Raw genomic sequence first — 15,546 nt, 5'->3', positions numbered from 1 at the left:
AGAGATCTTCCCTTACTAAATTCAGAATAAAATCTCCAAATTACTGAGACTTTCACCAATGATGCTTCTGTACAAAAGACCTAATGGTGCTTAATTACATGTCAACTGATCAACTTTCTTAAAAGATACAGGTAGTACCTATTTCTACCTTAGATTCTGTTAGTTCCTCCAACCTGCACAAGAGTTGATAAAATTATCTATTTTATAAATACGAAAAATTCTGAGCAAATTGATGTAGTTTATCCACTTTTGGAGGGAGTTAATAAATCAGATTTTAAGATCTTTTAAAATCCAATGATGTAAGCTGTTCCCAATGGCTTTTATCTAAAAGCCATGTCACTGTGTACCAAGCACCCACATAAGTGTAAAGAATACAAAGATTCTAAACTGTTTCTGCTCTCGTGCTTTCAGTGTGTTGACTTTTCAAAGTTTTTCTTGCTCAAACTGTAATTCAGAGAGTAGCAGGAAATGAAAGGGGTCTGACCGCAGGTTTAATTGATGACCTTGGTCACCAGGTTACAAAGGAAGTAAGAGCATTGCTGTTAAATAACTAAAAAGCGTTAATATCTAATCTGTAATGCGGAAGGAAAACTTGTATAATGTTCCTATCGAGAGGACTCTGGAAAAATTAAACTGGTTGAAAAATAGCTCTAGTGCTTCTCCCTGATTTTGCACCATTATGAAAACAGCGTGAACACAATAGTCTAGTTTGTACAAAATGGGTTCATCTTGTCTTGAAAAGCTCAATTATTTTGAATTGCCTAAATTTCCTCTAGTACTTTTTTCTGGTCATATAAGCTAATGTCAGTTTATTTAAGATTATAAAATTGCAAATGAAGAGTTCAGCTAAATTAACAGTTATAAGGAATATCTTTTAAAAAAGGGATTATTTTGTGTAATGCTAAAAGATCACAAAGACTCACTGTGTCAACTTAAATTATAATTCCCAGGTCCTTGGTTAACCTTATGACCTTCAACTAATATTAATTTGAGTCAATGATAAACAGTCTTTGGATACCTGAACGACATAATTTTAAAATACCCCCACTGTTAATTTATACAACACAGCACAGCCAGTGGTAACAGGGTGAAACCTTGTGTAAATGCCTTTGGGTTATGTCAACATAGGGATTGATTTTTTAAGATAAAAAATGTCTGTGAGAATAGGAAGGCGTGTCTGCAAGATAACTAATGTGTTTTCGTTTATCAAGGAAAAAAAGAAAGAATAATTTACCTCAAACCAAAAATGTTCTGGTTGTACCAAAATATAAAAGAAAATAATAAGAGACAAATTTGAGATTGTGCCATAAGCTTAGATGGTCTGACGGGAAGTAAACTTTACTTCATGTGTTTAAGACAGCGGCAAATAATGAGTTTGAAAGGAGAAATGGCTTGTGTTACATTTCTTAATAAAGTTGGCTCAATGTTAATTAATTTACTCATTAGTATTATATTCTTTACTATAAATTGTTACACAAATGATATGTACAAAGAAAAAAACTAGAATTGAGATTTTCTGCCTGTTTGTATAACCAATTTAACGTATTCCCAAAGAACAGAAGTTCCTTTTTATGATCAACATATTCTGTTAATTCTCTGTTCTTTTGGCATCTTTTTACATTTTAACAAAAATTCCTTCCTTTTGAAAAAGTTAAGATTTCTAATAATTATTACTACCTATTGCTGTGTGTTTTTAAAAAACATTGTTTGTAATTATTTCTTCCCTTTAAATATTTATGATGTAAGTTCATATCCTGTATCCTCTGACAATTCTTTCAAATTTTACTGGGTCCTAATTCAGTCCCCATATTCAGAATAGTAGAACTATTCAGATGTCTTTTTTATACCAAACTATTTATAGGTTTTTTTAGATGGCCATGGGTAACACACTGATTTATTTTTTCACCTTAATCAAGGGAAGATATGAAAGATAGTTATATTTGACATTCTCCAGATGATTATTTAGCTCGACACAATTGTTAGAGCCATCCTATTTATCCCTGTTTATCCAAAAGTAACATTTAGCTTTATAGGGTAGATATTTAATTTAAATATTTCAATGATTCTATTAAAGACAATCGTACTCACATTTCACTTTGAAAAGAAACATTCTGATGTTCATGTACAAAGACTGTCAACATATTCATTCACTTTAAATTTTGTCCCTAACTTTACATATCCTTGTCAATTGGTAACATTCTTACTTTGTGGCATAAAATAAAGGCCCTTGAGACTTGCTAATGTCCTCCCTCTCCCACACAAATCGATTGCATGTTAGACCTTAATGGCAGACTCCACATTCCTCCTTTCTTGTTGATTAACCAGAACCAGTCTTATTATTATTGATCATAATTAATCTTATGATTATAGATGATACTTCTTTATTCCTTGCATCTACTAAAGACCCCTGCTACAAGCTAAAGATCAGGAATTCCATCTTCCAGAAGAAATAACAAAAGAACGTTAAAAAAGACCTGGACCTGGTCCTCCTGACTTTTGACACCACAGGATAAACAGCCATGAGGACAGGCTTCCCTGTACAAGCTGACATCCTCACCACGGACCTGTTAGACTGAACTGAGGAAGTGAGCCGGAGTCTGGTTTTGCTCTAGATTCGAACAGGGGTCAACAAACTATGGCCCTCGGGACTAGTCTAACTAATTGTGTTTCTGTAAATAAAGTTTTATTGGGACGCAGTCATGCTTGTTGGGTTACTGTTATGTGTGTTTGCTTTCTCACAAAACAACAGAGTTAAGTGGTTGACTACAGAGTACACAACTGATCTAAAAACATGCCACTCTGTAGAAGTGGACTACCTAGCCCAAAAAACAGAAATTAATTACCTAGGACTAAACGGACTAGATGAACTGATTTTGTTATGATTAATATTCATATTAACTGATGTAGGAAAATACCTTTCTTTTTCATTTACTTCTTACCCTCAGCTTAACAGATTTTACCTACACAAACTGGAATAAAGCACTCTCTTTTAAAAATTTTAATAATGTATTTCATTTAACCCAATATATCCACAATATTAACATTTCAACAGATAATCAATCTAAAAAATATTAATGAGATATTTTACTTTTTTCATTCTGTCTTCAAATCCAGTGTTTCTTTTTCTACTTACAACACTTGCATCACTCTTTAAATGTCATTTTGTCCCAAATGAACTTTCAAATTTCAAAAGAAAAATAAATTCCACAAGAGATCTTAATGTAGATTATAAACTAACGGATCATCATAAGAACAGCTTTGTAGATCAGAACGACACATAATGATTGGCCTTGTCGACAAAACGTTGATAACAAGGGTCAACTAATATGGAAAGTGTCTTTACTAAGTTCCTTTACTTTTTATGACCAAATTTCCTATTTTATAAATTTGAGGGGGAAAATGCAATCAAACAAATTGGTATAGCTTACTTACCTCTAGAGGATTTAATACTTACGATCATGTAGATTGTTTATGTAGGTTCAATGAAAATCTGTCCCATTTCCTACCAGAATATAACTGAAAATTGACTAAAATTCCACTTGATTAGGTGTGAAAAGCCCATGATTAAGGAGCAAGGCGACATTTCACATGAGAGAATGACATCTGTGGAGTCCTCCCAGAGAAACTTCTCTGGGATGACTTATGAAATTCCAGCTTACGGGTAGTAAAAAATTTCATTTCCTGGCAGGCCAGAAATATTAACAAATACGGGAATCTCAGAGAAAATATGCAAATAAGGATGGTAAAAATTCTTCTGACATGTAAAAGTAACTTACAACCCCAGGAGCTCTGCAAAGCTCCAGACAGAAGTTCACGGTGAGGCCTCAATGTCACGCGCCTCCAGCTTTATCAGCCATCAGAAAGGAAGTGTCTATGTATTAATCTCGCCTCTTGTTATGCCTATGGAAATAAATTTTGTTTCAAATAAAACAAAATATCAATATAATGACTCTGAGTCAAGAAATTGTTAATCAACTTGTTTTCTCAGTGGCAAGAACTTGCCCATGAGGAAAGGAATACTGGAGGAGCAGGAATGGGTGCTCTCCCCAACTCATGACTAAGTCCCACTGGGGGCTGAGGGAACATTTTGCATCTGGAGATAAACCAAAAGCAACAGGTTATCCTGGCTGGTTCAGGACCCAAAATAATAAGCTTTGACTATTTCTCATGAACACAGACTCTCTGACAAAAACAATTTTGTCCCTGATTTTTACTAGGCTAATGAGTGAAGATAAGTTGTGAATACGATGAACACAGGAGAAAGCTGCCGATTTTCACCATGAATGTGGTAGCCTTGGTCATCCTTTTTTTCCTTTAAATGCTTATGTTTTATTTGGTGGGTCCACCTTTCTTTCTGAAAGAAAGTCTTTTCTGACTCCCTTTCACTTTTCACAAGTCGTTGTTTTCTTGTCTGAATGTTTCTGTCTCTGGGTCTCTGACGGCACCTACTATGTCCTGACACCAATGCAGTGCCAGGCTGAGGACTTGGAGACGAGTTTGAACCCCTGCCTGGCAGAAGGTCACCATCTGGAGGAAGAGGGTTGCCTGCAAACAGAGAGCTTCTCCTTCAGACATTTGGTGGCAAGTTAACACCCACTTCGTGTGTTCTGACAGCCCATGTAGAAGGAAGAGACCCTCAAATCAGTTATGCGGAGGGGTCACCCCGGGCCCAGGAGCTCTTCCTCTGAAAGGTGACTCTGCTCACCAGCAGGCTCCCGTAAAATGGCTGGACAGCAACTCATAAGCCGTTTTCTCATTGCAGGAGGTGATGCAGACATGCAGTTCATGCTGCTTGCTGTGCCGTGAACAAATCCTTTGTCTCTGACCTAGGATTCTCGTGTCTTCTGCCAGAATCCATGAAACTGTGGCTGTCTGGCTCATTAGCTTGCAAGTAGCACAAAATCTCAGGCCCTGCCTAGTTAGTGACAGGCAAGTAGACAGCATATACAAAGACCCGAGAGAGAGTAGAACAAATATAATGATGTGACAGAAGGCATGCATGGCTGGAGTGCAGAGAGTGAGGGGGCAGACGCTGGGAGGCGCTGAGCCATGGGACCCTTGGCTAGTCCTGCTGAGGAAGGCCCAGGGGGTATCTCAGCCATTGGTTGTGACAATGCCACCTTCATGCAGAACATGTTGAATTAATAAACTGAGTTTGGGGGAGCACAGGACAACAAGGCTTGGGCCAATTCGAGCCTATGAGATAATTTTTGACAACGGAAGAGAGTGAAAATAGGAGGTGTTTTCTTAACATCCTGAACCGTGTTATGAGAATGTTTGCATGCACATTACTTTGTAATACCTCTATTAGAGATTAGAGGAAGTCCACTGCTCGTGTCCCCAGGAACAAGCAGAACCATTGCAGTACAAAGGAGGCAGTCACCTTAAAGGGGCAGAGCAGTGACCCCCTAGTATTCACAGAGATGAGTCTGGACAAACCACTCTTTGTCCACTCCTCTTACAATAAAGAGGAGGAGTGGTCCAGCTTTACAAACAGAGGAAGGGAGAGAAGAGGAAGGGAGAGACTTACCAAGATTGGGCTGTGAAACCAGTGTGGCCATCGTGAGTTTATTACTAATGTTGTTGTAAAACTAAAGGGACTTTGTTGAGAAACCCTCTGAGCTCTCTGGCTCTTGCAGTTTTGAACTTTTCGCTCATCGCTTATTAAGTAATTTATAGCCTGCAAAGAATGGAGTTGTCCTGGATCTCTGGCCTAAAAAAGTATCCAAAGTGGCCAAACCATGCAGAGCCTTGTTAAGAAGTTTTGTTCTTATCCTGGGAGTGATAAGGAATCACTGGAGGGTTTGGAGAGGGGGGGACATCATTAGGCTTGGGTTTCAAGCAGAGATGGTGATCATCATCCTCGGAGGAAACCTGCCCTGTGGGAAATCGAGTCCCCAGTGTTTCTTCCTGCAACTTCACTGCAGCCCCAGGCATGCAGCAGAGCCGTGTTAACTGGCATCTCAAAAAGGGAGCACAGAGCCCCAGTCCTCAGAACAATCTGGCAACTTCCCACTCCTCTGGCTTTTCCTTTCACTCATCAGCACGTCCGTCTCTTAAAGGCTCTCTGGTCCTCACCTGCCTCTCAGGCCAGGCTGTGGGAAACAGCTCGGAAAGAAAGTGTTTGGGGGAGACTAGGTCAGGCAGGATGGGCTGGGGGAAAATGAATAACAGCCTTGTTTGGGGCACTGAACTCCATTGTGCCTGGTGTCAATCTGGCCAAGGGCCTGGACGGAGGGCTGGCGATGCGAAGGCACAGGCTGCCAGAAAAGCTGGGAAACTGCTGGCTGGAACAGCGGTGGGGGCGGTGCAACAGGCAAGGCAGGAAGGTCTTAGGAAAGGAGGCTTCGTCCCTCGCCCGGGAGGGAGCCGGGTCAGCAAGCCGAGAGCGTCTGCGGGCAGGTGAAGACCTGGCCCAAGTTTTCAAAACTCTCCAGGGTTTCTCAATCCTGCTCTGGGGGCCCACAGGGCTCCTCCCCTGACACTCCCCAGCCTAGTTCCCATCACACCCAGCTCAGTTCCCGTAAACGGGATGGTTTGGGGTGCGGGGGAGTAGAACAGGGAAGGTATAAGAGAAGTGCGTGCCTGGGGAAGAGGCTCCAGCTAGGCAGCTGGACCCAGGAGCAGAGGGCCCAGAGGGCACAGGAAGAGGCCAGCCCCTCTGCTGCAGCCAGGATGGGTCTGCGGGTAGCTCAGACAGGTCTCTGGCTCGTCCCAGAGCAACTGTGCAGAGGGCTGGGCTCCCACCTGCCGGGAGAGGGCAGGCGAGGAGGGGGGGGGGTGGCATCGCCCCTTGGCGCCCTGATGGGGGAGCAGGAGGAAGGGCAGGATGTCCTCGCAGGGGTCTCACCCTGGGTTTCCTGCAGGCTTCGTGGTCCTGGTGCTGCTCCAGAGCTGTAAGTAGCCCCACTGAAAGTCCCGGGGTCGGCGGGGTTGGGGGGAGCCGTGGAGGAGGTCTTGGCACGAGGGAAGCACTTTTCCCGCTTCTTCTGGGATCCAAATGGCTCAGAAATATTAACATTTGTTACACTGAGGTGATGAGTATATAGACGTTTATTATACTGCTCTCGACTTTTCTGTATATCTGAAAACATTCAAAATCAAAAGGCCCAGGTTCAATGCAGGCTTCGACTGTCGGCCTGCGCTGGCTCCACTAACCGGGGCCCCGCAACAGCTTGAGGAGCGAGGCCCACCCTCCTTCCTCCACAACACGAGGGCAGACAGGGCTTGCTCTGCAGCAGGAGGAATGGAAGGAGAGGGGAGGAAGGACTTCCTGGTCCCTGTGATTGTGCCCCAGCTTGGAGCATGAGCTGAGGGGGCCTGGGGACCGCCGTTCTAGGTGGGTTACAGGTCGGGGGCAGCCCCACAGGAAGGCAGAGAAGAGACGGGCTGGAGCCTCTCAGATCAATGGCCCCACTGCAGGTCCTGCCAGGCTTCCCGCTGAGGGCCGGGTCTTCTGACACTGGCTGTCCTGGAGGAGTCCCTCCTCTCCTCCAAAGACACTGCCTCTGGGAAGCCCTCCTTACTTGCACAGAGTCCCATCTCATCCTTCTTCCTCAGCCTCATGCTCACCCTGCACAGGGCCCTGTTCTTTGTCTGCAACAGTTGCATCCACCACGTTTGATGTTTTCTACACATTTTCGGAATGGGCCTTGTTTTCGTGACAGGGAGCTCCCCAGAGGCAGAAGGACCTCAGCCAGTCCCTTGCACTCAGAATGCTAACTTTGCCCACAACTCTGCCCCCTAGCATCCCACTGGGGCTCAGCTCAGGGCTCAGCCAGGGGGTCCCTGGCTCAGTCCTGGCCCAGGCCCCACCCAGACCTCTCCTTCAGGCACCGCATACAAACTGGTCTGCTACTACACCAGCTGGTCCCAGTACCGCGAGGGTGACGGGAGCTGCCTTCCAGATGCCATCGACCCCTTCCTCTGCACCCACATCATCTATAGCTTTGCCAACATAAGCCACGACGAGATCGACACCTGGGAGTGGAACGACGTGACGCTCTATGACACACTGAACACACTCAAGAGCAGGTTGGGCCACTGGCCCCAGGACGGGAGGAAGACAGAGGGTCAGCTGCTGGTCCCAGGGCAGGGCACCTCCACTCCGGAGGATGGGCAAGGGCCCCCTCCCTGCCTCTGGGTGGAGAATTGGAGGCCTTGGCTCAAGTGAGAGGAGGTGATGAGGGCAGGAGTTGGCAGTATTCGGGGCGATGATGGAGGCAGACAGAAGCAGAAGGCACAGCTGAGCCACCCCAGGAAAGGGGCTCCCTCTCCATCTCTGAGGACGCCTTTCCAGGGAGCAGGAAAAGTGCTCAGGACTCCATTTTGTCATATCCCGGCTTCCCCACGGGGGAAGCAAAAATGAGCAGCGTGCTCCAGAGTCACTGCCACAAAGTCTATGAATCTCAGGGTTGGAAGGGCCTTGGAGGTCGAACTCAGCCTCCCACCCAAAGCTAGAAGCCTGCCACAGCCTCCCAAACACAGGGCCTCCCCGTGTCACAGCAGCTCCACTCCACCGCTGCCCCTTGCCTCCCTGTGCCCCACAGGAACCCCAACCTGAAGACCCTCCTGTCTGTTGGAGGATGGAACTTTGGTTCTCAAAGGTAGGACCCCATTCCCTGGAGGATGATGGAATAGGAGCAAGGAGGCATGGGTCTCCTCTTGCCCACGGTGTGGGGGTCACAGTGTCCACAGACTGGTTAGGCACAGGGGCCTAGGTGGTGTCAGGGCCCTGTCTCATGGACAACCAAGAAGCCAGAGCCCAGGGAGGGAGAGGGACTCGCCGAGAGTCACACAGCAAGTTGACAGTGGGTCTTCTGACTCTTTGCCAATGTTCTCTTTACTGTTTCCCTGACCTGAAAACAAAGAGCTTCCAGAGTTTACTGCCCTAAGGGCTGCAGGGAGAGGGGTGGAAAGAATGGGAAACCAGGCATGGGGACCCTGGGGGGCTTCCTGGAGTGGGTAGAGTTGGAGCAGGGCTTAAAAGGGGTCCAGGAGTGGCCGTAAGAGCTCGCATTTACTGAGCGATTTCCGTGTCTCGGGCACCCTCTCCAGCTGTCATCATGCCACCCTCATGGCAGCACTGCGAGGCCTTATGTTTGTCCCAATGTTGCAGACGAGGGAACTGAGACTCAGGTTATGACCTGCCCAGAGCGGCTGGGCTAGCAGCAGGCGTGGGAACCAGGATGGCCCGGCCCCAAGCACCACTTTCTCTAAGGCGCCCAGAGGCGGGCCCTATCTCCGGGCCCTCCCAGAGCTGTGGGGTTCCAGGTCCCACTCCACGTGCCTCAGAAACCCCTCCTGAGGCCTGGAGCCCTGTGCTGAGCACTCTTCTGGGGTGATTTCCATCCTAGATTTTCCAAAATAGCCTCCAACACCCAGAGTCGCAGGAGTTTCATCAAGTCGGTGCCACCATTTCTGCGGACCCACGGCTTTGACGGGCTGGACCTAGCCTGGCTCTACCCCGGCCGGAGGGACAAGCGGCATCTCACCACCCTGGTCAAGGTGTGGGCAGGGCGGCGAGTGGGCACCGGGGCAGATGGGTGGAGGCTGTCTTCGCCGATGTCCTCCTGAGGGCCGGCGAATAGGCACCGGGGCCTCCGGGCGGCAGGGTCCTGGGACCTGGACCATGGATGGAACCAACCAGCCCTGAAAACTCACATGGTGAGGAAGACATCCTGTGACCACGGGAGGAGGCGGGGTGGGTCTCAGGAGGCAAAAGGTCACTTGGCACTCACTCAGCACTGCCGTTTAGGGGAGCATCATCGTCCGCTGTTCAGTCCCCAACTGACACTGCCCGCTCCCCAGCGTGCACTGCGCCGGGGCCACTCAGCGCCCGGCACCCCCGGCACCCGGGGGCAGAGCCATCACGTAAACAAATTGTCTGCATGCCAACGTAAGTCACTTGAGTTTTGTGTCTCACGTGCCAACTCAAACAAAGCGCAGACCGAGAGGCTGATCTCTCCCATGGGCCAATGGGTCTCACGGTCCCTCTGGGACAGGGGTCACTAAGTACTGATGGAGGGTGGGGCGAGACTGGTCCAAACAGTTTCTTAGGAAAAAGATAGCTGAGCCTGAGGATGGGAATACTGATGGAGCACTTTATCATCCCACCGGGCCCCTCAGGCTGGTGACGGGGCAGGCGGGAATGTCGGAGGCCTCGGCCCCTGTCACTTGCTGCCTCTCTCCCAACCAGGAGATGAAGGCAGAGTTTGCAAAGGAAGCCCAGGCGGGGGCAGAGCAGCTCCTGCTCAGCGCGGCCGTGTCTGCAGGGAAGGTCACCATCGACAGCGGCTATGACGTGGCACAGATGTCTCGGTGGGTCCCGGCCCGCCCTGCCCTAGCATTCTCGGGAGTCAGAAGACTGGATTTCCAGCCCCAGGGCATCCCAAAACTTGACGTGTGACCTGGAGCGAGTCGCTTCCCCTCTCTGTGCCTCAGTATCCCCATCTGTCAAATGGGGCCGAGGAACCCCCATCCTTCCTTTTTCTCTTGGGGTATAGTACTGACCCGTTGAGAGAGTTGCTGTGCATGTATTTTGTGGAAAAACAAGGAAGAAAAGTGACACAAACCAGTGCCTAACCGGCATTTTCTCCAAGCCGGGCTGAGAGGAGCGCTAGCCTCTGGAGAGTCAACACCACCGTCACCAAACCTTCCGCTCTGGACTGCTGGGGAGCCCTCGGTGCTCACACACACACACGGGCACCCCCAGCTGTCACCTGCCCTCCTCATCTGCCCCCCTGCACATCCACAGCCAAGTGGCCTGATCCCTCAGTGGGACAAAGGCCGGGTCCCGGGAGATGCAGGACAAAGCAGGGAGGCTCTGCACTGTGACTTCAGAGCCTCCCTCAGTATCTTAGGGAGGTGTGGACTCTGCGGGATCATCTAGAGGGTGGAAAAGAGGTGGCTCCCAACCGTTGACCCCAAACATCCAAACCTCACATTCCTGAGGTGCCCCGCAGCCCCCATCTGTGTGTGTGGGAACCCTCCTCCCACCCCACTGGAGCATAGGTTCAGGCCATCCTTGGGTCTACTCTTTCCCCACAAGGCTGTCTGTTGATGCCACTTTTAATCTGCTTTCCCCAAGATGAATGTGGTGGCGTGGAGGGGGTATGGCCAGGCGGCGGCCAGCTCCTGACTGTGTGCTAGGGGCGCAACAGAAGAACCCGTTCTTGCCTTAGATGCACTTGTGGGGCCCTGAGCCTGCTCCCTGGCGTGGCACGGGGGAGGCGGTCCTGCAGCCTGGACAGCGGATCACCAGGTTCTACAGGGTCTGGGTTAATGGTCTGTCTCTCAGCTGCTCACAACCTGCTGAGTAGAGGATGTGAGGCCAAGAGCTTTTCTAATTTTTCGCCTTGCCCTCCAACCCCTCTCCCACAGATACCTGGACTTCATCAATCTTTTGACCTATGACTTTCACGGAGCCTGGCGTCAGACCACCGGACATCACAGCCCCCTGTTCCGCGGCCAAGAGAGTGCAAATTCTGACAGATTCAGCAATGCTGTGAGTGCCCTGAATAGTGAGGGCTAGGAGGGGGCCACAAAGACCTGCTCCCTGCTGGTGCCCACACGCCACCCCTCCACTCCTCAGTACTCCTGCAGCGGGGGGGTTGATGGGGCCCACTTCACAGATGAGGAAACTGAGGCCCAAAGTCTATGCATTCTCCTCGGCTCTGGGAACAGAGGAGGCCATACCTCTGTAGAGAATCAAGACGTCTCAGGGTAGACTGAGTGAAGGCCCAGGGCCGACTGGAGAGAGCACACATGGGGTGGGGGCTGAGGAAGCCAGAGTCTGGTCTAGACCTGCCATTGGCTTGCTGTGTAACCTGAGCCAGTCACCATCAAGTAGTATTAACCCCTTCCCATACCTAGGAGGATTTGTTCAGGAATGAGACGATAATGTGCATTTAGACTGACATTACCGGCTCCCAGAAGGAAGGGGAGTCCCAGAGACACGGAGACCTGGAGCTCCACACTCAAGGTGGCATAGGGATTGCACGACCTTTGCCATCCTGCACAAGCAGCCCAGCTAACTGCTCAGGCCATCCCTGCCTCCCCCCCAGGACTACGCTGTGGGCTACATGCTGAGGCTGGGGGCCCCGGCCAATAAGCTGGTGATGGGGATCCCCACCTTTGGGAGGAGCTTCACTCTGGCCTCTTCCAAGACGGATGTGGGAGCCCCAATCTCGGGGCCTGGAATTCCAGGCCAGTTCACCAAGGAGGAGGGGACCCTCGCCTACTATGAGGTATGAGGTGGGGAGAAGGTGAGACCCCCACACCACCAGCAGCCCTGGGGAAAGCGAGCCTCCCACTCGACCCCCACTTTTGCTCCTTTGGGAATAAAACAGTGTGCCACTGGACCTAGCGCCTGAGGAGGAGCAGGGGGAGGTAGAGGAACGGGGAGGTAGGCCTTCCGCCCCTAAGTCTCTAAGGCTCACTCGGTCTGCATCACCAAGCTCCCGGACACCCCTCCAGCCATCGAGCTGGGGCCCTTCCTTCTACACCAGGAAAGAGCAATGGCCAACAGGCAGGTTGTTTTTTTCAGGCCGGTCTTCAGCATCTCCATCATTTCCCACAGCCATGTGGGAGGTGGTGGAACAAGAGGCATTAAGCAAATCAGAGCCCCCTTGAAGCCCTAGGGCTATAGCAGCCCAGGACTCTGGGATACTTGCATCTGTTTTACATAAATTTGCATGAAGCCTGCAGGATGCAGCAAGGGGCTGAAAGAGATTTGGGGAGTGGCGTCCCCCAGTGCCCGCAAAATTTCAACACAGCTCCCCACATGACCTGTCTATCCTCTGCTCAGATCTGTGACTTCCTCCGTGGAGCCACTGTTCACAGACTCCTTGGCCAGCTGGTCCCCTATGCCACCAAGGGCAACCAGTGGGTGGGGTATGAGGACCAGGAGAGCGTCAAAAGCAAGGTAGGTTCCGAGGCCATGCCCCAGGATGAGGACAGGTGCCCTGCACCGGGGGAGGGGGGGGGTGGCGTTCATGTCTCAGGTGCCGGCTGGTCCCTCCCCTGGGGCAGGGCCTAGATGGCGTGTCTCCTCCCATACACATCCTGGTCCAGGACCCCAGCTCTGCCCCTCTGGGCCCCCTACAGGTGCAGTACCTGAGGAACAGGCAGCTGGCAGGCGCCATGGTGTGGGCCCTGGACTTGGATGACTTCAGGGGCACCTTCTGCGGCCAGAACCTGCGCTTCCCTCTCACCAGTGCTGTCAAGGACGCACTCGCGGCTGCCTAGCCCTCCATCCTGCTGTGCACAGTGGGCAGCCCTTGCCCCTCAGCTCCAAAGGTCAGGAGCCTGGTCACCTGCCCTGCTGAGCCTCAGTCTCCCTCCTTTGGACCCCATGCATGCGGGGGGCCACAGCTCTGGGATCCGAGCCCAGCTCTGGTGACAAGCAGGGAGTGGTCAGGCTGCAGCTGGTTAGGGCCTGGAGACCAGCACAGTGTGAGACACAGGGTCAGCACACACCCTGTGGATGGATGAAAGTGCCCAGTGCCCCTGAGCCCTGCCCCACACAAGGGGATTTCTTCAGCTCCCACACCCCTAGGCCTCCTCACCAAGGGACATCATTTTGGCAAGCTCTACCACCAAGCAGCAAACATCTTATGAGAAACAGCAGCCACACTAATCACAGCCTCTGCAAAGCCCAAATTAGGACCTTCACCCAGGAACACAGTCATGTCTCCTGCCCACGTCACCTTCCTAATTCTGCAGCTGCTCAATAAAGCACCCAAGCCTGGCAGAGTGTTGGCCCCTGTGTCATCTGTCTTTGTGACCCTGTTACCACACAACGGGCACGATCTGCTCACTGCAAGACAAAAGCCAATCATCAAGAGGCAAGATGGTGGCAGAGAAAGGGCATTTTATTACAGCTTGCTAGCAAGAGGGAAGATAGTCAACTCATGTCCATAAGAACCATCTTACGGGGAGCACAGAGTCTTGAAGCAGTTATATAGGCCAGTGGGTTACAGGGTAGGGGGTTAAGGATGTTGACCCAGGAGTCACCACACCAGATCTTTCAGTTGTCATTGATGATGGCAGTCAGCACAGACTCTCTGTCCAGGGGTCATCACATTCCTAAGGAACTCATTGTCTTATCACAGCTAGGAGGTACATGCACAAGCAGGGATCATAAAATCTACAGAGCAGGTGGATCTCCTGGAGGGTGCTTATCCAGCTGGGTTAGTTAGTCGCAGGTCAAAGTTACAATAAAGTTTCTTGTCTGCATCGTGTCTTGCCTTACGTCAACCCTGTGTTGAGATGGTGTCAATTGCCCCTTTTTGTTTTTCATTCCTCGATCTTGAGGGACATCCTGTTGATGAGGGGAATAGGTTGTTCCCTCTCATTGAACCAATCTCTTAGTAAGACAGTGATGCAGGTAGGCTCCAAAATTTAGGCCTATATTGTGTAAGCAATTAACCAGGCATTTAATAAGAAGCATTTCTAGAGAGACAAAAAGAAAACAAGGTTAATAGTGGGAGGAAATTATAATCTATTTCCTGATCCCAGGGGGCAACCAGTCAAGAAGATTTCTAGATGTCAGAGTCAAAGCATGTTTGCAGTTAGAAATGTTTCTTATGATGTCATTGGGCATTCAGGTATCTTTCTGAGGGGCTTACTCAGCAACAGACACGAATCTCTCTTAAGTCTATATTAAGTTGCCCAGCTCCAATTTGCAAGGCTTCAGGGAAAAGGGAAGGTTCAGTTCTCAATGATTCCAAGAGAAAATGATGGGAAAAAGTTGAAATGTTAGTTTGGAGATTTGTAGCCAGATATTTCAAGAGACTAGATGAATTCAGGATCCAGTCCGGTTAACAGATATAAGACAAAAACCTCAAAGACAATTAACAAAACTAGAATCTAATATCCATGAATGTGTACCATAGTTTCTACTGAAACATAATTTTTCTCTCTAAAATCACCTTGATCTTTACCAAAGATAGCCAATTAAGACTCATTGGTTTGCAAAATAAGTCTAGTTTCAATAAAACTTAATTCAATTATTTACAGAGATATAGCAAGAATAGCCATTGAGCATACAGGCTTTTTAAATCTGCTTTGCTGGAACTTTGTATAAGGAATCTCAGATTAAACTTTAAAGGCCTCTTGAAGCCAAAAAAGCCAAGCTAAGGATTTATCATCAGGTTTCACTTGGAATATCCTAGATTTGGGTGAATTCCTCTCTTCTCTTGAGGTTCCCCAAAATATTTCGAGGTTCCAGGCATGTGCCAGATAAGCAACCTTCCTTACTTATCCGGGTTGCTGGGAACCCTGTAAACAAGGTAGCAGCCCAATATTTCTAAGTGGCTTTATTCTAGAAAGTCAACCTTTATTTCTCAAAAGCTATCTTGTTGTGTCTGAGTCTGTACATGTCTCTCAAATATGACATTCCGGTCAAAGCTTTGGTAATATAACCAATATTTCCAATTGTGTCCTGTTATAAGGAGAACAGATTCTTATTGAACTTACGCAAATAACTATATTGCCATGAAAACAATACCAACTCACTAAGAGTTTCCAAATTCTGGAAGGATC

General features: G+C 48.9%; 1 protein-coding gene across 2 annotated transcripts; it reads left to right on the top strand.

Moving 5' to 3' along the window:
• Positions 1 to 6,230: 6,230 nt before the first annotated feature.
• CHI3L1 (chitinase 3 like 1) lies at positions 6,231 to 13,753 on the top strand. Of its 2 annotated transcripts, none has more exons than XM_023632449.2 (10): positions 6,231 to 6,402; positions 6,867 to 6,896; positions 7,833 to 8,034; positions 8,550 to 8,606; positions 9,357 to 9,507; positions 10,199 to 10,320; positions 11,383 to 11,506; positions 12,066 to 12,248; positions 12,809 to 12,925; positions 13,108 to 13,753. In XM_023632449.2, the coding sequence occupies exons 1-10, from the start codon at positions 6,246 to 6,248 to the stop codon at positions 13,246 to 13,248; spliced, it is 1,284 nt and encodes a 427-aa protein (XP_023488217.1). In that variant the 5' UTR covers positions 6,231 to 6,245; the 3' UTR covers positions 13,249 to 13,753. The 2 variants fall into 2 exon arrangements, with proteins under 2 accessions (XP_023488217.1, XP_005608139.1); XM_005608082.4 differs by lacking the exon at positions 6,231 to 6,402 and adding an exon at positions 6,450 to 6,700.
• Positions 13,754 to 15,546: the final 1,793 nt, after the last annotated feature.

This window comes from Equus caballus, chromosome 30, assembly GCF_041296265.1.
Source record: "Equus caballus isolate H_3958 breed thoroughbred chromosome 30, TB-T2T, whole genome shotgun sequence".
NCBI classification, from domain to species: domain Eukaryota; kingdom Metazoa; phylum Chordata; class Mammalia; order Perissodactyla; family Equidae; genus Equus; species Equus caballus.
The sequence above is the reverse complement of the archived record's forward strand: the minus strand, read 5'-3'. Positions and strand labels throughout refer to the sequence as shown.

Coding starts and splice junctions, on each gene's coding strand:
- CHI3L1 (XM_023632449.2), top strand. CDS start 6,246: ATGCGAAGGCACAGGCTGCCAGAAAAGCTGGGAAACTGCTGGCTGGAA. Junction 6,403..6,866: donor CCGAGAGCGTCTGCGGGCAG/GTGAAGACCTGG, acceptor GGTTTCCTGCAG/GCTTCGTGGTCCTGGTGCTG. Junction 6,897..7,832: donor CCTGGTGCTGCTCCAGAGCT/GTAAGTAGCCCC, acceptor CCTCTCCTTCAG/GCACCGCATACAAACTGGTC.